Here is a 24,895-nt window from a genome sequence, read left to right on the forward strand (position 1 = left end):
TCCATTGCAGATGAATTGGCAAAGAAATGAATCTTTTTAGACTCATTACTAGTATATTGTTTTAATTTTTCCATTGTAATCACTCTGTTTACTTAATAATATTCACTACTCTTGTCAAAAAAAAAAAAGAAGCTCAAGGGCATTTTTGGAAATAGCACAAATGCCATGCATGTACCAAATGACAATAATAACTCTGAATATTCGGCAGTTCAAATACTGAACATAAGGAATTTGAGAATTTTTCTCATAACATAAGCAATTTGAGAATTTTTCAACATTTTTTGAGAACGTGATTGATTTTTTAAACTGAAAGGCATATACCCTCAAATGTAATTTGTTATCTTTTTTAACCCTTTATTGGTATTGCCATAGGGCTTCCCCTTTTTGATATTTTTCCAAAGAAAAAAAAAGATGTTTCTAATAGAAATTATCTAAAATACCAATATAAATTATTCATGGACAAAGTGTAGTAATCTCTATGCTTGTAGTAAGTATGCGCTCTGCACCTAGTGCCAACCAACAAAAAGCTTTAGCGCGTGTTCGTTGGTATTTCCTAGAAAATCGTTATGTTACCTTAAAATAGGAAATATATGTATTTCCTGGAAAATCATTCTGTTATCTTAAAATACGAAATATATGCGACGGACTATTTAAGTTGGTTCAATTTTCTCTCATATTTTTTTTACAAGATTAAAAAAAAAAATCTCTCATATATTTTATCTAGACAAAAGTTAAAAAGCAATTAATCACGCAAAATTTTCGAGTAGATTTATAGGTTATTAATTTATAAGAATTCTTTTTATCTAGAGCCAACAAATGGTCTGTTTCAATAAACTCCTAGCACACAAATGCGTGATGTAGATTAGAGACCAGAGAGAATGGTAAGGATTTCCTTTTAAGCGTCACTGGACCTTTGAACCAATATTTTGATTTTATTATTTCTTATCTAAGTTAGTTCAATTTATTATTTTGTATTTAATGGGCATTCCTGGTCTAAGAATAGTGAGGTTAAACTTTCCCTCAACCCATCCCAAGTCTAGGTTGAAACGAAAAAAGAAAGTGGATTGTATTAAAGTAAGCATGTCGAAATTTCTCATGAATCCTATAAGATAGGATTCGTATTAGGATAGGATTTGTGTAGTCGATCCCAATTAATTGGAAAAAGACTTTAATAATGATTTACTAAGCATTCCAACAAAAAATAGAATCGGTCTAGATTGATTTCCAATTTGGATCGGTAATTCCCAATCTGCATAGGTGGCCATCAATCGAAAATTTCGAAGTATCTGACACTTGACAGTGAAAACAGAATCAAATAAGCAAATAGTGAGGGAGGAAAATTCTATTAATTGAAAGGCGCGAAAAAGCAAAAGTAGCTAGGCATGACAATGGTTACTGAAACCATTCACAAGGGCCTGTCAAAAAGTCTCTCATTACACTATTTTAAATCTCAATTGCTGAAGAAAAAGCACCATTAAATGTGTATTTTTGTAAACCTCAAATGCAAAACCCTAATTCTTACATGACACATTAAAAACTAAAAATTCCAAAAAAGAACCTAAAAAAGCAAAGTTTATGATCAATTTAACTAGCACATCTGTTATCAATTACTTGCAAATTGCTTTCCCGTCTCAATTTAAGAGATATGTTTAAAAAATCAATGACATTTCTTTTCAATTTCAAAATGCTGATTTTGCCTTAAGATTGTATTTTTTCTTTTCTTTTCTTTTCTTTTTCCTACTGAGGTTGGGTGCTAGCATATTTTCCCTTAGTATATACAGCAGAGAGAGATTGTCCTTTCGACAAAGTGATTATGATACAAGGTATACAACTCAGTTGTTCTAGAAATTTTCTTTGTGGAATTCAAACTTTGTATTCATCCTATGATTGAACTCATGGGTGAGGGCTTTCAACTCCTTGGCTAGAATTAGAGGTCCACAGTAGAAAACCCCTGCATTGATAAAAAACACATAATAGTATCAATGAACCACAGTAATCTATAGCCATCAAGATGCACTTATTCTAAACATTACCTACACAGCCATATAATTTTTCATTAATTTATGTAGAATATAGTCTTTAATTTAGTGTTATTAATTGAGCAGTAACAACTCAACCATCAAAGCCAAAAACACATTTGGAATTCTTTTCTTGGTGAACAAGATCAGAAACTCCCTTTTTTTCCCTCACTTTCAGAAGCTAGGTTTATCTTGAAACTTCGAAGAAAGTTGGCTACTCACCGATCCGAGCATCTTTGTTCTTCGAAGCAACCTTGGAAAAAACCCCCTTCCAGTTCGGCCGAGCAAAGTGTGTCTTAACCTGCGAATGTTTGCCGGAAAGTCACTGTGTTATACTGAAATACAGTTTTCCAGCAAGATAGTTCCATAGTTTCCGTGTTTTTCATGAAAAGAAAATGAATTGCAGATTGGTTTTCTAAACATGTTTTACTAATGTAACATAACTATTTGTCGTACCATAAAACATTTTTAAAACCTTTGGTTATATTGAATTATATACCTTGTAGATTATTGGCCAAAATGAACCTACCTATACCTCTGAGTGCACATGGAAATAGACACACATAGTCATGGGTGCGTCGGATGTATGTGTCTGTACAAATCTATGTGTGGATAATTTTGATTGGTTCACAACATAGGATGCCAATACAATAGAATTTACTTCATATATGCTTTTTTCTGAATGTATTGCATTGATTTCATAGTAGATACACAAACCAGTGTTCAGAAACTTAGCACATTCAACTCGGACTCACCAAAGTTACGTGGACTAGGCATGCTGCCAAGTCTGGAACCCAAATCAGGGGAACCAGCCGAGACTCGCCGTGTCCCATGATTTTATTGTTAACTTTTTTAGGACTTGGTAGAGTCTCTAAGAGTCGCGGCCAAATGGAGATGCCTGACTCGGGCTCAGGACTCTACATCAGAACCCGTCTCCATGATTTAAAACAGTACACAACTACTGATTGCTGACTATATTAAGAGACAGATCACATAAAAATGACTAATTTAGTGACAAAAGGAAAAGAAAAAAGATAAAGAATAATGGTTAAATTATAGATACAAGAGAAGAGCAAAAAGAAGACTCACTCTTGTTCCTGACACTATATCGAGGCCATTCTTAGCATGATTAAGTTCTTGCAACATGGTTATCAAGGCAGATCGCGCATCACCCTCCTCATATACACTGGTGAGATAGTTATGCATCTCAATCACGGCATTGTGATCTATCTCGGCAATTTCATTCATCACTCCCTTAAACCACTCGAATGACCCTTGTTCCCTCGTTACCCAGTAGAAAAATGCACGTGTGGGCCCATCACGTTCCCTCTTTCTCTTCTTTGCCTGAAAGTCTCGACTCCACCCTTGAAATTCTTGTTCAAGATCTAAAAGATTCCTCAAGGTGTCAATTTTAGCACAGGACATACTCTCCTTTCGCTCTTGGAACTTCATGTGGTTAAGCATGTCCTTAAGTATGCTTATGAATGGAGTTGCACCAATCCCAATACCAATTAGCATAAGGACATCGTAATTTTTATGATTTTGTGCAGGAGCTCCATATGGCCCATCAATTCTCAATTCTGGCAACCTGTATATTTGATTGAGTTCAAGGTAATGTCAAAGTGAAAATTTAAAAAGAATCCACCACAATTGTAATAATGTATAGTTTGAATTTGAAACAAATACTATACGAACTTCGATTTTGCTCTTTCATCACAGCAGCGGTTGTCAGCTCTCAGAAGTCCACTCATGCCAATAGGAGGCGGCCTCATTTTCTGTTTGAACATATTGTTTTTCATAAGCAAATTGATCACATTTTTGTGACAATAGGAAGAACATGAAATTCAACAGAACAGTTTTCTTCTCTACATATCATGGTTCTAAAATGTGAGATTCACAACTTGGATTCGACTTGTTGATGTATGAGAATGGACCCTGCAGAAAATCTGCCTACATATTTCTGTGGGAAATGCCCACTACTGCTGGATCATATCCAGTTTTGTGATAAACAAGTATTAAGAAAGTAGAACATGAATCCCAATCCTTATGTCAAGGCTGAATAGGTTTCCAGCTCATATGGACCTTTCCCTGCATCAACACCATCAGGCAATTCTTCAACAAGAACCTCTTCTTTCTTCCTTTTGAGATCTCAAAAAGAAAAAATAATAATTATAAGAATAGACCTCTAGAAGTAGTGATTGCAAGTGTCCTAAGAAATGTTCCACAACTTTTAATCCTTGAATTGCAAATTTCCCAGGGTGCATATGGTAAAATGACAATTTCAACCAATCGCCTTGGCCGAGTACAAGTGGACTGGGCCGAGCAAGCCTTAAATAGATTAAAAAAATAAGAAATTTTCGAAAAGAATAAGCTTAAAAACTGATTTGAAAAAACAACCTTAAAAACTCTAAATAAGCTTGCATATAAATAATTTATTTTAAAAAAAGATTCATAGCCGGAGAAATTTAAAAAAAATCCAAAAAAAAAAGAAACTATAAAAATAGAGATTATGCCGAAAAGCTCACCAATCTTTGCCAAAAAATCCAAACTATATAAAAAAAATTCCATATTTTTTACAATTTTTTGGGAATTTTTTTTAAAAAAATTATTAACCCAAGTTGTACCATAACTTGAGTATAGGGCGAGGCCAAGTACTGAGTCCAAGTGGAACCAGGCGAGTCCCATAATACTGATTTCAACCCTCTGAACTCCTGATGGTGAAAGTGATTTTGCCAACCCTTAAGAATTTTCAGGTGGCAAATATATTTTTTGATAAGTACCTCAGAAAACAATCTTCTCATCTCTTGTGTCCAATCCCCACTTGTTCTAATATGCACACTTATGTGTTCATCATCGGGAGCAGAAGTGATTGAAAATGGATGCCTGAAACCAGTACGTTTCATCACAAATTCTTGACAAGAACAAAAGACACCAACAAATAAGGCAAGAAAGATCTAGTGATTTCTTAGAAATGAAAACAACAAATCATAGAAATGAAACCGAATCAAACCTTCAATTACCATTGGAAGGTTGAAATCTGAGGACACTGCAAGAAAATGTACATCCCACTCTTGTATTTGAATCTACGTGGTTTCGTCATGTGCAGTGCAAGAACATTTCCAGGATAAATTGCAGCCTAGCATTAAAGAAGAAACTATAAAATCATAAAAAGGTTAGAACTAATCTAGTTAATTTCAAAATTAAGTCGAAAAACTAAGTATTTTCGTGGATATTCATAAAGATACTAAGAAATGCTTGAAAGTTGTTAAAGTAGCTTTAGAGTAATTAAGAGGCTTGAGAAAGATAACAAAATAAAGTAATTAAGGTCGAAAGAAGTAAAATTCCTGCACAAGATCAATGGCATCAAAGATGCCCAAGGAATGTCAGATTTATTTCTTTGAACAGCAAGGTGCATATAGCATACTCCTGTGGGAGTAGATTTTACACCTACGCCCACATGCAATTTATGCTATTAGAGTGATTCGTTTGATCTGAAATGTTGGGAACTAACTGAGCATTACCAAATGAACAACTTCAGATTGAATTCCTGTAACACCTATATGTAACAGTCCAAAAGAAGGACAGTTCATGTTAACTCTGAGGATGGGATTTTTCTAATGTATAACAAATTCAATGTTATTTTTTGTTTTAAATTGGTTTCTGGGATGAGTAGAGAACATCCTCAAAACTTGGGGTCAAGAAAGTTCCCCCCAATCAGGTATTTCCCCAGGGAACCCCTTCTGCTGAACTACTCCAACAAATAAATAGACTTATAAATCTTGCTTTGTAATTGTAAACCCTCAAAGGGTACTAATGCTATACTAAGTATAATTAAGAGGACCATATAAGTATCTTACATGCAAGACATTTTCCTGTCCCATGTGAGTGAAAGCAGTTGCACTCACAAGGGAAAATTTAAACTTTACCGAAGAACAAAAGGATTTAGTACTTAGATAAAGGTTGACTACCTTAAGGATATCAACAGTGTATCTTCCAGCCCGAAGTGCTCTCAAAATTCTCTCACCACAATATAGAATTATTGGGACAGCAATGTACATCCATGTCTGCAACAATACCAAATAGTTAGTAGAACTGGTATGGGACGAAGGGTAAAAATGCATCCCCAGCTGTGTTCCCCTTAAAATAAAATACACCCCCATAAAGGAAAATACACCATGACAGTAGGAAAGCTATGGTCGTAGGAGTTATCGCAGTCCAGTCAATTGATGGACAGTGATGCAGATAAAAGAGGAACCACGAGAACATGACATGACCCGAAACATAGGGCCCCACTCTGTCTCCCTCTGTGACCATCCATCCATTGATTGGACCATGACACACACTTGTTATCGTTGCCGGTCATATGGATCATGCACGTATTTTTTATGGAAGAAAAACAGGGTACACACTCCCTCAAAACATTTTAAAGTGACCAAAATGTTCACCCTCACCGTCTTTTGCCTCCATTCCTTGTTAAGGTAGAGGAACCATGAGTGAACGATGAGCAACACATAGACAATGGCAAATGAATGGTGCGAATACCAAAAGGCATTGAAGCCGGTGACTCGATCCAACGGCCACGGAAGCCTAATCGACTTCCTCCTAAACCACGAGGTAGCTAATAAGAAGGCAACAGCCATCAAAATGACCATGGCTATCCCTGTTACTCCGACCACACCCTTCAAAAGGTCAACGTAAGTAGGCCTTTTGTTCCCAAAATACATTTGGAGATATTCCTCATAGTCATGTTCATTTGCATGGGTGAGCCTCGGAAAATCACATAGTAGATGGCTAAGCACATGCACGAGGACCCCCATGGCGATGCCTCCTGCAATGGTCTGAATGTGAGGGGCAGTTTAGTCATTATAGAGACAAAAAATATGCAATGCTTATTAGGTAATTTTTATATTTATATTTGTGATTATTTTGGTGAACTTAGTGAGAAACACATGGCCCCCAATTCTGGTCTGTTGGATTTAAAAAAAAAAAACAAAGTTCAATATTCAATGGTTCAAAAAAAAGAAAAGGAAGAAAAGTGATATATTTGGGCAATTTGAAAGTTGACTTCCGAGCGAGTCCAACTCAGTGTGTATTCTGGATGGTTCGAAGGTGGACTTTCGAACGGCCCAAACATGTCATTGTTCTTAGTTGTTTCAAAACACCCAAATATATCAATTTCTTAGGTTTTGGGTGGTTTGAAGGCTGTACTTTCTATGGGTAAACTAGAATAAGGAAATTAAAAAAGGTAGTACTTCATGCCCAAAATTAGACATGCAGTAAGGCAGTGGTCTTTTTTTCCAGTCCCAATTGAAAAACATGGGACATACCTAAATATCCATTCATGTTTCAAATCAATCAATCAATCAATCAATCAATCAATCAATCTCTCTCTCTCTCTCTCTCTCTCTCTCTCTCTCTCTCTCTCTCTCTCAACCTATTATTACCTTGTGAAAATTGATATTGTCATCGAAAGGAATTATCGCTGCCAAGCCAGTCGATCGCAACCATGTGATCATGTTTCGACAAACCGGTAGCAAGACAAGCGCCATGTTAAGCTTTAGGGTCTCAGCTCCACCCTTAGACATGCACAGGCAATACCCCATCACCATGAAAGCCTTCCTTTGCCTATATTGCAAGAATTTCCAAGCAAAAAGCCCAGCCATTACAGTCACCCATAGAGCCACAACCCAAGCTCTCTTCCAGTTTTCATCAAGGAAGTACTTGGCCTCTTGTGAGAGCTTTCGTATGCGGCTCCTCTTTGAAACAGAGCTCAAGGCTTGGCTAAGGTTTTGGCTGTAACCTGTGTACCCGTCACAAGAACTTGGTGCTCGCAGAAGCTCTTCGAGTAGTGATAGCTGCAGCATGAGAGAGGAGACACTGTGAACTTTGAGAGCTCTCTCTCTGCTGTCACAGAGAAGAAACTAGTGTTTGAAATATCGAACCAGCCTTGGAAACCCACCAAGGGCCAGGGCCGGGTCCGAGTAATCGGTAAAACGGCCAGTTGAACTGGCCTAACTGGGCAGGTCCCGGACAGTGCAAAAAGTATTAAAAAAAATTACAAAAAGAAATTCAAAAAATATATAAAAGATATAAAAATATATTTAAAACATGATTAAACAAGCGCATCCAAATGAACTTGAAAAATATTAAAATTCTGGATTTAAAAAAAACAATTTGTGCCCCAAGGTATTTTTGAAATTTTCTAAAAAGTATCGGAAAATATAAAAATAAATATTCATTGCCAAAACACTTTCCAAACTTTGTCACAAGGATAAAAAATTCAAAAACACATTATAGAGAAATTCCTTATTTTTTGGAAATTTATATATATTTTTTGAAAATACCCGGACCAGCTAAACCGGACAGGCTATTGACCGGTTCTGGTTTGACTGGCCTGTCCGAGTTGGACCGGCCAAGATTGGAAACACTAGAACAAACATCTATCTCTCAGAAGAAGAAGATGGGAGTACCTCAATGTAGCCACGGTTATTAGGATCGAGTTCTTCCATGATGAGGGCGGCATATTCTTGGGCCTTTTCCTCTAGCTTGGAGAGCTGGTTCACTGAAGCAGTAAGCATTATTATTTCTCTCACCTCCTCCTCCGATATCATCCCATCGGCGTTCTTATCGCACCTGCGGTGATTCATTCACCATGCAACAATATGCCATGGCTTTTCCACTTAGTACTACCTCTATTGTGAAATACAAAATTATAACTATGATCCAAACCCCAGTTAGTTGGAAAAAGGTTTCGAAGGTGATAATCCATATAGATTGGCGGTTTATAAGCATCATGAAATACGAAGAGACACTAAGACATGCCATTTCGGTCATGTACTTTGTGACCAAATACCAAACTTTTCTAAAGTGGTACTGATCATCTTATACTTTTCCCTTGCACTCCAATTTTTTGGGGAAATTCACCTAGGGATACAAAATAATTTTTGGAATAAAAAGATGTCCATATTCTTGGGATATTTTTAAAGTGTGGTTCAAAAATTTTTTTTTTTTTTTATTCTTATTTCCCTCAGTTCTAAATTCTAACATTTGAATTGCCCAAACATAAAGAAAAACAGGAAAAAAATAAAGTGTTTTGGTGATTCAAGGAATCAAGAATCATAATATCAAACCACCCCAAACACAAAGATTAAGTTTTGGGTAGTTCACAAGTCTAATATTCGAATTACCTACAATATAAAAAACTAATTATTTGGGAGATTCGAAAGTAGCACTTTCCGACTATAAAAACACAAAAAAAAAAGGAAAAAGTGTTTGAGTGATTTGGAAGTTGGAATTTCGAACCAAAAAAAAAACTAAAAAAAATATGGATGTCATTGTAAAATGTATTAAAATATAGACCTTTTCGATTCTAAAAATTATTTTGGTCCATGTATATCTTTTTTCGTTTCAAATGCTTAAACCTTTTCCTTGTGTAGTTAGGGGCGTAAACTGGCCGGGGCCAGCCTGGAGGACCCGGAAGGTTCGGCTGCCTGTCATGCAAGACTGGGCCAGGCAGTGCCAAGCCTTGGCATTAAGGCCCAATGGGCCTTGTCTATGTGATTTTCCAATCAATAAGGCACAAATGGATGGGGCCAGCCCGGCAGGCCTCGAAGGCCCAACCTAACACATGCCAGGTTCACACCACTTGGCAGCGCAGTCCAGGCGGGGCTTTCATGCCCCATTAATTTAATGGGCCAGGCCTCACTTAGACCCCTTTGTATAACGAATTATTGTTTTCTTTTGGGCCCAAATATAACTCATATAGTCATCACAACCCCATGACCATTGAGGATATCAACAATATGGTTTAAACGGTAATGGAGGGGATTTGTCCCACCCCAAAAACCAAATGAATCAAGTGTACGTCCCATTTCTCTTTATCACCATTCAACCAATTGATTGTACGGCAATAAACCACATGATAACGGTTACAACTGGATCATTTTTCCTTCTTTTATTTTTCTTTTTGGTAAATTTAAATACCAGGATTGCATAACACATCCACTTTCTCTAAACAAAGGTCACAAATATCCATGCAAAATCGGATGGTTGATACGTGACATTTCTCTATACGAAGTTTGAAGCATTCTTTTTAGAAATAAAAGATGTCAAACCTCATACTAGGAAAGTGAGGTGCACCTGAAAAAACCCTCCAGAAGAGAGTGCTCGTTAATTGATCATCTCAGCCTTGAGATGTATAAATAGGAAGAAAAAATGAGGATTTCAAGTCCTAAAAATAAAGCATATTGTAACAAGTTATATTGCTTGTCTATTTTCAAGATTCTCAAGTATTTATATATCAGTTCGATCAAGTTAAAAAAAACGGATCGATGACCCAGATTGCCCAATTAAAAAACTGCTATGGTAGGCAGGTTAGCAGTCTAGATCGGCAATACAATCGAGAGAATCGGCCAATAAAAAAATTTTAAAAAACAATAGAGAGAGCCAAAAAATTGAAAAAAATTAAGAGATAAAGTTGGAGCTGATTCTCTAACAAAATCTGACAGTTCTATCAGAGAACCGGCCGATTCATGATATTTTGGTAGAATCAAACTGGCCCAATAGCTTTGGATCCAAACCGGCCGAATCCGGTCTGTTTCGCCTATTTTCTAAACACTGGTTCGATCAATACCATTTTTTATTTTTTAACACAAATTGTTGAATGGAACATCCCCAACAACAATGTTCAAAATCCGTGCATCAAAATTGTGACTTTGAGAAGATGCTTGATTTTGAAATTCTTTTAGGGCCCGTTTGCCTCATTGGATTCAGATTTCCAAGAGTCCCTTTTCCTGAAAAAGTTGGGTCACTCGTGTTTGGTTCGCTTAGAATTGAGATTTTCATGGGATTCTTGAATGCTCATTTTGAGCCTAAATTTTGGAAATCTCAATTCCACCAAAATAGGTGGAATTGATAATTCATGGAAATGATCTATTTTGCTGGTGAAGAATAAAAAAACATTATTAAAATTTTAGAGAAAGAAACTATATCAAATTTTAAAGAGAAAAAATATATTGAAATTTTAGAGAGGGAAGCTATATCAAATTTTAGAGAGAGAAAGTATACAAAATTTTTTAGAGATAAAATATACAATTTTTTTAGTGAGAGAAACTATCTCAAATTTTAGATAGATAAACTATCTTAAATTTAAAGTTTAAGAGAGATTATATTAAAATTTTAGAGAGAAACACTATCTCAAATATTAAATTGTAGAGAGAGAATATATATTAAAATTTTAGAGAGAGAAACTATATTAAATTTTAGAGAGAGGAACTACTTAAAATTTTTTAGAAAAAAATATCTCAAGACATTTAGAGAGAGAAATTATCTAAATTTCTAAATATTAGAGAGAGAGTATATTAAAATTTTAGAGGTTAAAAACTATATCAAATTTTAAATAGAGAAACTACCAAAAAAAATTTAGAGAGAGAAACTATCTCAAATTTTAAATTTTAGAGACATAAAATAACTTAAAACTATAGAGAGAGAGAAACTATCTCAAAATTTAAGTTTTAGAGACATAAAATATCTTAAACCTTTAGAGAGAGAAACTATTTAAAAAAAATTAGATTGAGAAACTATCTCAAATTTTTAAGTTTTTGGAGAGAGAAAATATCTTAAAACTTTAAAAAGAGAAACTCTATCAAATTTTAGATAGAGAAAGTACATAAAAATTTTAGAGAGAAACTATTTGAAAAATTTTAGATAAAAAAATTATCTCAAATTTAAATTTTTAGATAGCGGAAGTATATTAAATTTAGAGAAAAAAACTATTTGAAAATTTTCGAGAGAGAGAAACTATCTTAAAATTTAAGTTTTAGAGAGATAAAGCATCTTAAAATTTTAGAGAGAGTAACTATATCAAATTTTAACGTGATAAAGTGCCTAAAACTTCTTAGAGAGAAAAACTATCTCAAAAAATTTAGAAACAAACTATCTCAAATTTTAAAGTTTAGTTAGAGAAAGTACTTTAAAATTTTAGAGAGAGAAACTATATCATATTTTAGAAAAAGAAACTACCTGAAAGAGTTTAGAAAGAAAAACTATCTAAAATTGTTTAGAGAAAGAAACTATTTCAAAAATTTTATAAAAAGAAACTATCTCAAATTTTAAGTTTTAGATAGAGAAAGTACCTTAAAATTTTAAACAGAGAAACTATATCATATTTTAGAGAGAGAAACTACCTAAAATTGTTTTGAAAGATAAATTATCTTTAATTGTTTAGAGAGAAAAACTGTCTCAAATTTTTTATATAGAGAAACTATCTCAAATTTTAAGTTTTAGAGAGAAAAAATATCTCAAAATTTTAGAGTGAGAAACTATGTCAAATTTTAGAAAGAGTTTATAAAATCTTTAGAGGGAAAAATTATCTCAAAATTTTTAAAGAGAAACCATTTCAAATTTAAAGTTTTTGAAAGAGTGTATTAAAATTTTAGAGAGAGAAACTATCTCAATATTTTTAAAGAGAGAAAAAATTTGTATTTCCAAGAAAAAGATATTCTAGACGATCCAAACAGGGAGTTTGCATTTTCTTGATTTCTAGCTAATGCAATCCAAACAGGGAATTGAAATTTTTAAGAAATCTCAATTCTAGGATTGACTTTTCCCAGGATTGAAAAATCAAGGGATCCCAACGGCCCCCTAATGCACTCGAAATGAAAAAAACACCTACATCTTATTCATAAATGAAGGGTTTGCTTTCCATACTTACATTTCGAAGAATATTTTGAGTCGTGCGTCAAAGCTTTGATCTGATATCTGCTGGCAAAATTCATGGAGTTGGTGTTTGTCAATGGCATCAGAGTGTGTGCCCCTTCGTCTCACTAGAGCATCGAATATCTGCCCTGCAAACTCTTTCGAGTCCTTCATACCTAAACAAACATACATTCGGGAAGTTAAAAGATCTCCCCTCCTCTCTCTCTCTCTCTCCTCTCTCAATTCCTCCAAGTTGCAAAAATTTCCATCTATCGAGCTAAAACTAAGGCAAAATATGCTTCTCAAAATAAAAAGTAACGCTAGAAATTAGAAAATACTAAATATGAAAATGTATATTATGAGACCTGTTGATATAAAGTCGTCACAATTATCACTAACGGTTAGATTTGAAACCGGGTGGTTGAGGGAGTATCATTTTTTAAGAACAAAGTCCAAAACAAAAATTTCTTGGTTGTTACGGTACACTTTTATCTCTTGGATTTGACATTTAATGATTAAAAAAAGTGATCGCGACCTCTTTATACCAAAAGTATGATGGTCTCTAGTATAAAATCCCGTTATGAAAATGAATTATATATAGGTTATGTTAAGGTACTCTCATTATGGAGTAAATTTAGGGTTGTATTAAAAAAAAATTAGACATTTATATACTCATGTTTTATACATGAAACTTTATTTAATAAAGATATTCATATGGGTAATGTCATATCCCTCATAATGACCAAAAATATTCTTATTAAAACAAAAAATACTCCATATACACAACAAGAATATAAAAGTGTCAAAAATTTGTTGATTAAAATGATAAATTACTTCATAGTGTAAGAACTCTAACATAACCTATTACATAGAACGCTAACATAACCTATTACATATTGTAAAACTATTTGTTTTGTGTACAAGGATTGTTTTGTGTACAAGGAAGTCGCATATTGAATGTAAAAGCTAATGGATGAAAGTGTGTTAAAGCATTCAAAAAATTTTATTTTAGACTTATGCCTAATCATACATGTCCTCAACTACCTGAATTTAAATCCAACACTCAATAAGTGATCTTGATCCTCTTGTATCAAAAGTAAATGACCTCATTATATACACTTATTTCTTTATTTAAATATATCATTGAGAAGTAAATGGTGGATTGGTGTAACCAATTTTATGAGTATCGGTGCAAACCAGCCGTCGACTTTAACGAAAACATAACACTGAACGGGCCCTATCTAGGACAAGAGGCCAAAATAAAAACAGGATTCCAATAGTTTTAACCGAGTGAGATGGTTGGCTCACCCAATTTATAGTGAAACGGTTGGTGCCATTTTACCCATCTCTTCAGGGAGACTAATGGGCTATTTACCCTAATTATTTTGGCATTTTAGTATGGAAAAGTATTGGAAAAATTACATACATATTCGTTATAATTTTCATTATTACGGCTCTATCGAATAGTTTCGGTTATTACCACCATATTTGTTTTTTTCATGTTGGAAATTTAAAAAAAAGATGACTTTACTCTCAACAACCGAATTCAAAGTACTTTCGGTTTTTGAAGAACTAAAAATTTTAAATTTTTGGTTTTTCAATAACCGAAAAAATGTTCTCTCTTGTGGCGTATTTCTCTACCTCTCTGAAGTCATAGTTATCCGATAAAATCAAAGGGGAACAACTAGTTTCATCCCCTAAATTTAAGAGAAATCTTAGGGATTATGAGATTAGAATATTAGGAGATATCGTGTGGCGTATTTTCTCTCTATCTCTTTAAAGTCATGGTTATCCTATAAAATTAGGGATCATGAACTTAACCAAAAGAACGTTGGGTGAAGGGGAGAGATAATTAAAAAAAAAAACCATTTTTACCCAGTAGAGAGAGGATACTTAGACCCATAAGAAAAAAAAAATTTGTTCTTCAAGAACCGAAAATTTCAAATTTTCGGTTATTCAACCACCGAAATTTCCCCCATTTTCTGTTGTTGAACAATCTAATGTTCAACAACCGAAAAAGGGTAAAGTCGTATTGTTTAAAAAATTTATGTTTTGACATAAAAAAACGGACACGGTGATAATAACAGATATTATTCTATAGAGCCTTAATAACGGAAACTATAACTGATATGTATGTAATTTCATGAGTTAGCAATTCTGAACCTCGCAACTCCATTTCTTCCATTCATTACAAACAATAATGTAAACTGATGGTCTTAATTATGGGTGCAGTCTGCATAGAGCTGAGGCTCTAAACAATTAAAGTAAAGCGCACCTTCAAATAATGTCGAGAAATATAGTTTTAATACTAGAAATCTACTTGCTAACCTTAAAATCTATTTTTATTTTTAATTATAAGATTTAAAGCTTCAAAAATAGCGTAGATCGAGCATATCTATGAAAAACTTAAAAATTGATGATCCAAAACGCATTACAAGATGCACTATTTCCAAAACTCAAAATCCATTTTTCTGCTCATGTTCGTGCATCTTGATGCCAAGATGATCAATTTGAAAATATTTAAGCATCAAAACAATCACTTCTAGTGAAATTTTTGAGGTGGGCTCCAATTTGATTGTTTAGAGCATCAGCTCTAAATAAATGTTTTCCTCTTCATCCTTCTGAAAAACCAACCTTCCATTGAGGAAAAAAAAAAGAGGGTTAACTTCTAGATTATCATCAGACTCAAGAATTGAAAATGTTACTAATAAGCAAAAAAGATTCTATCTTTTCTATCGTTCAACCCCTAAACCTTTTTGACCGTATATTATTGACATCATAACTTATGAAATGATTTTAACTCTCTCTCTATAAAACTCTCTCTCTCACATTATCATCTCTCTCAAAACTCCATCTCTCTCTTTTAAAACTCAAACTCCATTTCACTCTCTTAATTTCCCTCTCTTTAAAACTCAAATTTCATCTCTTTCTCTCTCTCTAAAACTTCATCTCTCTCTCTCACGTAAGAATGTATGCTTGTGGTCAAGCTCAAGCTAAATCCTTTTATTGGTAAAATCACCTCGAAACGAAAAGAGAGAGAGATGGATGAAGTTTGAATGGGCGTGTTATTTTAATGTTTGTTTAAGTTAAAAATTTTGGTAAAAAAGATGGCGACTTTAATTTTCCATTATTAGATCTGATGAGATGCAAAAGTTCAAAATAAGAGATCGATATTTTTTTTTTTTTACAAAAAAAAAAAAAAAAAGACTCGCCCACTCCAATTAAAATAAAAAAAGACCACGTGTCGTCCGCACCCTAAGTTCCAGCCAATCAAGCTTCCGTGTGGAAGCCGTAATGCAGAAGCGTGGGCTTCCACAGCGCTCCTAAAAATAAGTGCCGTGGCTTCCTGATTGGGTGCGGTGGGAGCCCTCAACTTTCTTTCTTATTTGGAACATGCCCTATGGAAACATTTTGAATATGCTCTTGCTCTATCCAAAATTCTAACAATGTAGAATTTTTCTAAGTTTGAAATAAAAAAACAACGATTTTAAATATCCTCTTCATCCCAGGGAAATTCCAACAATGTCTAAAATTTCCATATTCCAAAAACCACAAATTTCCTAGGAATTGCAGTAGAATCTTTCAAAAAATTCCTTGAAATGATCCTCAAATCTCTTGAAATGAGCCACTTTTTGTAAACCAAAAAAAAAAAAAAAACTTAGATACCCAATTTCCGATAAACGAGGCACGGTCTCCAAATATTCATATGAAATATATCACAGTAATCAGAGGGTCTTAATTGAAAAAAAAAAAAAAAAAAGGCTCTGAGAAATCGGCTTATGGAATTTTAGTAAGAAATGAATTTATTCAAATCAAAAAAATAAAAAATAAAAAGCGAAGAGCTGATGTCCATCGCCTTCATCAGAAATTCACAAAATGCGTAAAAAGCATCATGAAAACCCACCGAAACTTTGACGAGAAGTGCCGAAATTCAGGACGAGATTCGTACCTATACAATTGCCGAAATCAGAGCGCGAGAGCAAGCCATCTGCAGAAGCGAGCCGATCGAACCGAGCCGCCGCTGATTCCCAGAGCGTCTTAAAATCCGAGTCCTCCGTCGCCTTGCTGATAAATCTCAGGCCGTGCAATGCCCCTTCGGCTCCCGATTTTTGTCGGCTCAGCCGCTTCACACCGACGATTTTGGAGCCGAGCTTCGCGCTCGCGCTCTGAGTTATCCGCTTGAACTCGGCTTTCAGCTCTTGGGAGTATTGCTTGAGCTCTTGAGAATATTGCTTCAATTCTTGAGAGATCGGCTTCGACTTGGGCTTGGCTTGACCCGAGAGTGATTCCACTAAGAGGGGAGACTCGGGTTTGTATGCGGCATGGGTCGGGCTGCCTTCTTGCTCGATGGTGAGTTCAATGTAGTGGAGGTCCGCTTGCTCGGCGGCTCGGCGTAGGACTTCGGCTATTGAAGTGGGATTCTCGGCTTGAGCCATTCGGGGTTTCAAACTGTTTTCAGGGCTCAGAGATGCAGCGTTTTGAGGGCATTACAGTTCTCTCTCTCTCCAATTCTCCTGCTTTCTATCACTCAAATTCCAATTCTCCCTCTCACTCTCTCTCCCTCTCCAATTCTCCTGCTTTCTATCACTCAAATTCCAATTCTCCCTCTCACTCTCTCTCTCTCTCTGAAATCCAACTATATCTCAAGGTCTCTCTTCCACATTTCAGTTCTCTCTCAAAAACCCAACTGTCTCTATAGAAACAGAATCTCATGGAAAAATGGCTCTCTCTCTCTCTCTCATGAGAAAATGAGTCTCCCTCTTCTCTCTCTCTCTAGAAAATGAATCTCACGGGAAAATGAATGGCTCTTTCTCTCTCTCAATGAGAAAATGGGTCTCTCTCAAACGCTTTCAGTAATGCAACGATGTCTGTGTCTTTACATCTCTTCCTCTAAACCACCATGCGTCCCCCTCCCTCTACAGTTGGTGAGGGCATCGAACAAGCCAGCTATAACGCAGGTTGTATGAAACGTGGCGACACTGTATGCGATCATGGATGCAGATCGGACGGCTGCATATCGGTAATAGGTACGTGGAGGCACGTTGGTTTAGAGGGTGGCCTTTCTCGAATATTTTCTATTCTATTCTGTTCTATTTGTTTCGAGAATGCGAATATTGGATCGCACTCCCTCTCTTGCACGGGCCAAAAGATGTTGTGCTCTCGCGAGAGTACAATATTTATATACTCTCTCCGACGAAACCTGCACTGAGAGTATATTTTTTACATCCCAAATTTTGGTATGTAATAAAAAATAAAAATCACTCCCCTAAGATTACAGTGGAACCACCCCATTCTTAGAGGAAATGATCTAGATATTTCCAACTTAAATTCTAAATTTTTTATTTAAAAGAAATAATTTGGGTAGAAGCCATTAAAAAAAAAAAAAAATGTCCTAAGGAAGTATTTCATCTGAAGGAGTAAATCTATAATACGCTCTTGATGGAGCATAATATATGCCCTAAAAATTATATTTCCCTATTTATATGAAAAAATATAAAATTATTTATATGAGAGTATAGAATTAGGTACTTTATCTTTAATATAAGGTGATCAAAATAATCATGACCATTGAATGTGAAATTGAGTGGTTGCAATTATTCTATTATCAAATTCAAATTTTTTAAAAAAAAATTCAAACTTTATGACACATCCAAAATATCAAATTTTATATCAAATATTTATAAAAAATTGTGACCAACTTATATAAAAATGGTATCATTGTATACCATCCCTATTTATATTTACCTCTGTAAACCCTTATATACAATTTTTTCCTTTATTTATTCATACAACTTGATAAGAAAATTAATTGTACGTTTGGTTGGATTCTCGAAGGTTTGACTTCGAAGGAAGGGATTCTGGTTCCACATGCGTCAATTCAAGCAAGATTTGAACGGCTTAGATTAGCATTGAGTATGATTAGTGGGTCACGATTAGAAATTAAATACCAAAGCACCTTGACTATGTTTGAAATTCCATAATTACCCCTTAGTAAAATCAAGGTTGTCATTTTTCTACACAAAACTAAAAAAAAAAGAATTCAGACTTTGAGCAGGTCCATTGCCTAATTCCAAATCTAATAGCTTAATGAGTTTACGACATATTGATATTAAAAATAAAAAATATTATCGTATCATCATCATTATTAGAGTTTTATCATGTTCTGTCATTCCACTTTATCAAAACCTATATCCGCATTCAAACCACAAATCCATAATATTAAACAAGAAAAGTAAAGAAACAAAGGCGCAAAACATATCCCATTCAAATGGGTGGTCCCAGATTCCTCTAGAAACACATTTGGTATCTAATGCCATCCATAATTACGGTTAAATTTCTTCTAAAAATTAGCACAGTTCAATATGACTTATAATCTTCCAAATATTATCCAAGATAGCATTGATATATAAAATCTAGTGAGGATTTTTGCATGGAAAGTATACTTAATATGTGCAATTGTAGAATAATTAGTCAAAATTGTTATTATGTCTGATTAATTGATGGCTGGTGATGGAGAGATTGGGACACAGTAGAGCATGAAAGGACTCTAAGTGGTGCAATCCCCTTCCTCTTCATATGGATATAACATTTACAAGTTTGTATGGTCATCAAGATCATGTTATACCTTCCCAATGTATGCCATAAGAAATCATGTTGCATGTAGCTATGTCAAGATTTCTATTAGTAACTTGATGTTTGATATTAGCCCTCTTAGGAAAAGAATTGGCTTAATTGGTTAGTGCTTGATGATTTGCAACGCTATACCCTAAGTTAAATTCCTACAATAAGTAGGAGCCCTCTCCCCACTAACTCCCTCCGAAAAAAAATATTTGCCCTCCTATTCTGACCTTAATTGAGGTCTGTAGTCAAGGGCCCCTGGCTAGGGACTGAGTGGCCTAATGACCCACTTAATGGAGGGATAGTGGAAAGGGCCCAAACCCAAAAAATTTTGGAGACTTGTACGACAATTAGGCACATGGATACGTTTATCTAGGATTAACCTGAAGTTTGAGAATGCATATTCAAGCCTTAAAAGTATTTTCATCTTAGGAGAGAATTTTGAAAGAGAGAGTCCTTTTGTACCTTTTGGCACAACTATACGTGAGAAACCGCATAAATTATATTTTTTTTATTTTTATTGTTTTTCTCTTATTATTCACTAGACATAGGACCCTTCTAATCATAATTTTCTTAACCAACTTCAAATAGCTGTAACAAAACTTGGACAATGATAATGAAAAAAATTAGTGAGCCTTCTCATTAGATTGCCAAAAATTGTAAGATGCTTTGGTAATTAAAAAAGTTGATGAAGGACTTTTATGGGAACATGGGAATGAGGGCCTAGAGCCTATAAATTAGATGTGAAAAGAGAAGCATAGAAGAACAAAGAAAAGGTTTATTGGGGTGATATCTTTATGGGGAATTGGAATTGTTAGAGTGGGGTTGCATGTGGGTGGTGAGAGAATAGGAGATGATTGCGGGCAAGTAGAGGACCAAGAAATTAATTTAAAAGGAGCATCAAAGTTGGTGAGAGGAAGCCCACCATGTGAGAGTTTAGGTATAGAGAGAACGAGAGCACTTTTTTAAAGAAAAATAAATTGCTAGGAAAATTATAGAGAGAGAGAAAGATCACTTTGTCAAAGGAAAATAAATTGTAAGAAGACCTTAGAGAGATAATGAGATTGTAAATACAAAAAGACCTCCAAGTCTGTTCAAAAAACAAAAACAAAAAAACCTACATGTCGAATAGGTACACACGTCCACCCACAATCCAAAGTGGGGCGCTTTTTAAAGAATATATATATATATATATATAGAAAGTAAACCTTCTGCATTTATAATAAATAGTAATATAGGTGGAATTTCAACTATCAGATCATCCTTGTGTGGTTCAAGATGCATATCATTATATGAATTTTAATTTTTTTTTTATAATTTTGTTTAAAATGAATTTTGAGTGTATATACCTAACACTATTTCGTACCATATAAAAATATAAAAAAAATATTTTCAATATTTTAAAATTACCCCTAACATATTTTAGGGGTATTTAGATCATTTTATATTTTGGATAATAGTTTTTATATCTTTTTTAATTTTAACACACATATTTACAATTTCATTATGATTCGATTTCTAAAAAAATATTAAAATACATGAAGTAATATGCATTATGAACCACATGATAAAGATCTTACGGTTGGGATTCTATCTATATTACTATTTATTATAGCTACCCAGCTATTGTTAATTTTTTATTTATTTATATATATAGAGAGAGAGAGTGAGAGAATGTGTCTAACCAATGTAACACTAGTTTAAGTTTTCAAAGATAGATTTATACCACCCCTCGGTATTCTCTTTTTGGCAATGTGGCTATCAATATCTCTCCTTAAAGGCATGTTGGGAAGGTGCAAGTTGGAAACTTCATCTTCAAAGAAAATGGGTGCCTCAAGTTCAAAGTTCTTCATGGAACTAATGGTATCCACTTTTTTACCTTAAATGTAAGGCAAGTGAATACCAGCGTATCATTTTATTGTAAAACTCCCCCGTTATCAAACGAAGAACTGCTAAAGTATTAAAAAATACGGCTTACAAAATTAAACTTTCTAGAAATCAAACACACCCTAAGAGATCTACATATTCTCTCTCTCAGGCTTTACATTTTTCCTCTCTCACACACATTTCACCTTTTTTCCTTCTCTCACCGATTTTACATGTCTTCTCTCTCACACAAATTTTACATTTCCTCTGTCTCTCTCTAGCTTTACATTTTTCCTATCTCACACGTTTTACATTTGTCCTCTCTCTCACACACAAATTTTACATTTTTCCTCTCTCTTTTTCGGCTGGCAACCACCAGCATGCCCTGAACAAAGTTTGAGTTTTGCAAATAAATGTATCTTGCATTTGTTTGTTTAAACTTCAAAACAAAGTAATTATTGGTCGTTTATAATAAGCATAATTTTGCAATAGTTTTTGGATGATCCAATATCGATGCTAATTTGATTCTCCAATTGTTTTCTCTTTCTAAGGCATTGACATTCTTGTGTTGCAAGTAGCAGAGCACATGCATTGTACAAAAAACATGTAAAACAAGGAAGAGGTCATTCATTAATATTTATAAAAAGGAATGAGTAATGATCCTATAAGACCCTCCCACATTTATGTATGTAGGATCTCAAATGATCACCATTAAATTTGGCACAGATCTCTAAAAAAATCAATTCCTACTCCCATATAATAACTTTTCTAGTGTGATTCGTTGGGGTCCTATACACATGGGTGTGGGAGGGTCTCATAGGGTCTTACACACTTGGGTGTGGGAGGGTCCCATATGATCATTACTCAAAAAGAATTTGTGGGATAAAGATAATATAATTCTTGGATAATTTTGAGCCTATATAGTTCATTTAAGTATAACAGGCTATTGCAAATATAATGCAAGAAAAAAGTGCACACAGAATTTAAATATAATAATTTTGTCATCATCATCATTAAAATCTTTTCTCAACTAACTAGGGTTAGCTACACGAATCTTGATCTACCATTCTACTTTATTAATTTCAAACATGGAATTGAATGCATATCCAAAAGAATAATTCACCTAAATTGTATTTTACAATTAATAAATAATGACAAAGAACAAGAAATTATGTAATCTTGGCCCGTAATTAGAAGGATAAAAAACAGAGGGGACTAGCCTCAATAATTTAGTTCAATTCGAGTTGCACTAACAATATATACAAGTTAATATTCAACAAAAAGTTTTAATAATAATCTGGAAGATTTGTGATTGAATCAATAAACATGAAGATGTTTCTGATACACAGTTGACCGTTGAGCTTATGCCTTCAAATAAAATTTCAGCTAGAAAAAACCCATACAGTGAAACAGTGTTTTAGAAACACCATGCCAACTCGGGCAGCTGACAATCTGACGTCCGATTTGGTTGACGGCCGAGTCGAATCAGAAATTTCAATTGAAAAAAGATTTTTAAGAATTAGGAGACTTGGGTGATTTCAATGAGGTCTAAATCCGGCAAGTCCTAGGTCGGAAAATGTGTGACACTCACTTAACATAAGGAACCTCTTTAATTAAACATATTAAGATTCTTTTTTGCTTTTTAACGCTTTAATAAGGTAGGAATTAAACTTTTGACATTATGGTTCTACCACCTGACCATCCAAGCTAAAGGCCCATTACTGAAGAACCTAAGATTTTCAGAAAGAAAAAGTGAAGAACCATGATCTTTATTTTCCTTGATAGGACCAGAGGAGTTTTTTTTTTTTTTTAATTTAGACCAATAGTTTTTAAAATGGCAAAATGATTGACAAAAGAGGTTGCGATATGCAAGCATGCTATTAGTGTGAGCACCTTGCTTTTTGCTTGTTTTTTAATTAATGGACGAGGGCGTTTATACCAAAAACACGGTATAAACAACTTTAAGGGCGGCGCCATTCAATACTTGTTAGACCACCGGTCGAATTGGTTGGGATGGAGATTAAGAAATAATAATTAAAAATAATAGTTTAAAAATATAAAATATATTATAAAAATTTACTTAATTTGTTTGTTAATCGAAGTGCCGATGACTCGATGGGTTAAAACTAATTAAACATTTGTTATAATTGGTATCCAACTAACTGAAATTTTACTTTAAACTAGACCAGTAAAAAAAAATACAATGCTCATAACTATACTACAAATTATTAAAGCAATCCACAAGTATAACAAGAGGAGCTACTTTTAACAAAACAAAACCTAGGTCTGGGTCCCTTAACTTCACAAACTTCCAACGAATTCATGATGCCTAATGAATACTTCGTCATCATAAATTTCAATTTATCGGCATTGACCTTGCATTTTCTTGAAAGATTGGCCTGGACCTCCGAGGCTAGGAATTAAATTTGGGACATAGTATTGCAATCATCAACAAGCAACCAACTAAATTCGAGCCCGATTTTGAAATGGGCAGAACCTTAAGTCATAAATGCCTATTCAGGATTTATAGATACGTATGACAAAGTTTTATATTAACTGCCTGCCTAATACAACTTATTTTCTTTATCAAGACTTGGGACTGGTTAAAAGAGAGTTTGGGATCCTCAATAGTCTTAAACCATATCAGAACCTTAGGTAGTCCCCCCCAAACGATAACTTTCAACACGGTAATCGTGCCCTAGCATATATGCTCACACATATGAAAAACCTATACCCAATAAGTTGCCCTTTGAATTACGAAAGAATTGCATAGGAAACTAGGGATTTCGTATGATGAGCATTCTATCCGTTACACAACATGGACATCTGCCATCCATTCTCAAGACATTCGGTGCGGATCAATGATTTAAAAATCGGCGACCCAATCCGAAATCAAGCTATCCAGATTGGGAATCACCACAACTGTCCTGGATCCGGTAAAAAATCGGGATTCGGTCGATTCATAAGAGCAGACTCACTGATTTTTTTGCTGAACCGCCGATTCCGACGATTCTTCATAGATTCCGACCCATTCTTCACCAATTCCAACCAATTCTTCACCGATTCAAGCGAAAAAAAAGGACGAATAATTTTTTCTTGAATTATTTTTTAAAAAATTTGGGACAAAATTACCAATTCTGCCGATTCTTCCGATACGATCCAATCCAATCCATCAATCCCCTCGATCTGATACGAGTATGACATATTCTAGTCACCGATCCGTTTTTTAAACACTAGTGCGGATGCAATAGACATTGTAGGTTACAGGCCTTGCTTTATCGCCACCGTCAATCTTGAGAACGGAGTGCAGATGTCCCAACCTGTATTGGATAGCAATCATATCATGTGTATAATATCCGAAGTGGTATTCAAGTGCATAACCATATTTGGAGCTCAAGCACCAATAATTTTTCCTAGGCATCATCAATTTCACATTTTTATATGAATGAAGATCAATTTATGTTTATAGTTTGATTTGATTTTTAAGTCATGCATCGTCAATTTCACATTTTATATGAATGAAGATCAATTTATGTCTATAGTTTGATTTGATTTTTAAGTCATGCATCATCAATTTCACATTTTAAAATTTCTTAAATAAATTTTATTTAATTTATTCATATTAATTTGCATTTCTTATATTACTTTTATATTTTCATCTCCTTTCTAACATAGAAACAAATTTCAGATCGAAAAGG

General features: G+C 34.3%; 1 protein-coding gene across 6 annotated transcripts; it reads right to left on the reverse strand.

Moving 5' to 3' along the window:
• Window positions 1-1,646: 1,646 nt before the first annotated feature.
• Window positions 1,647-17,637, reverse strand: LOC18433942 (respiratory burst oxidase homolog protein F). Of its 6 annotated transcripts, none has more exons than XM_088848988.1 (12): window positions 16,663-17,637; window positions 12,730-12,889; window positions 8,489-8,651; window positions 7,463-7,873; window positions 6,470-6,846; window positions 5,987-6,082; window positions 5,039-5,154; window positions 4,799-4,901; window positions 3,714-3,793; window positions 3,108-3,606; window positions 2,241-2,319; window positions 1,647-1,951 (listed from the first exon to the last, which is right to left on the reverse strand). In XM_088848988.1, the coding sequence occupies exons 5-12, from the start codon at window positions 6,833-6,835 to the stop codon at window positions 1,842-1,844; spliced, it is 1,449 nt and encodes a 482-aa protein (XP_088705114.1). In that variant the 5' UTR covers window positions 6,836-6,846; window positions 7,463-7,873; window positions 8,489-8,651; window positions 12,730-12,889; window positions 16,663-17,637; the 3' UTR covers window positions 1,647-1,841. The 6 variants fall into 6 exon arrangements, 2 of the variants coding, with proteins under 2 accessions (XP_088705114.1, XP_006844082.1); XM_006844019.4 differs by having other exon boundaries at window positions 6,470-6,856; window positions 16,663-17,632; XR_016042144.1 differs by having other exon boundaries at window positions 1,798-1,951; window positions 5,029-5,154; window positions 16,663-17,632.
• Between the last annotated feature and the right edge of the window lie 7,258 nt (window positions 17,638-24,895).

Source organism: Amborella trichopoda, chromosome 10, assembly GCF_054954075.1.
Source record: "Amborella trichopoda isolate Santa Cruz 75 chromosome 10, AtrichopodaSantaCruz75HAP2 v2.0, whole genome shotgun sequence".
NCBI classification, from domain to species: Eukaryota; Viridiplantae; Streptophyta; class Magnoliopsida; order Amborellales; family Amborellaceae; genus Amborella; species Amborella trichopoda.

Bases quoted from the DNA above. Each gene is read 5' to 3' on its own strand.
- LOC18433942 (XM_006844019.4), bottom strand. From the start codon at position 17,149: ATGGCTCAAGCCGAGAATCCCACTTCAATAGCCGAAGTCCTACGCCGA. The intron at 6,083-6,469 runs GTGAGGGTGAAC...GTATTGTTGCAG, and splicing joins AGGAATGGAGGCAAAAGACG to ACATGGATGTACATTGCTGT. The intron at 3,607-3,713 runs GTTCGTATAGTA...TCAAATATACAG, and splicing joins GATGAAAGAGCAAAATCGAA to GTTGCCAGAATTGAGAATTG.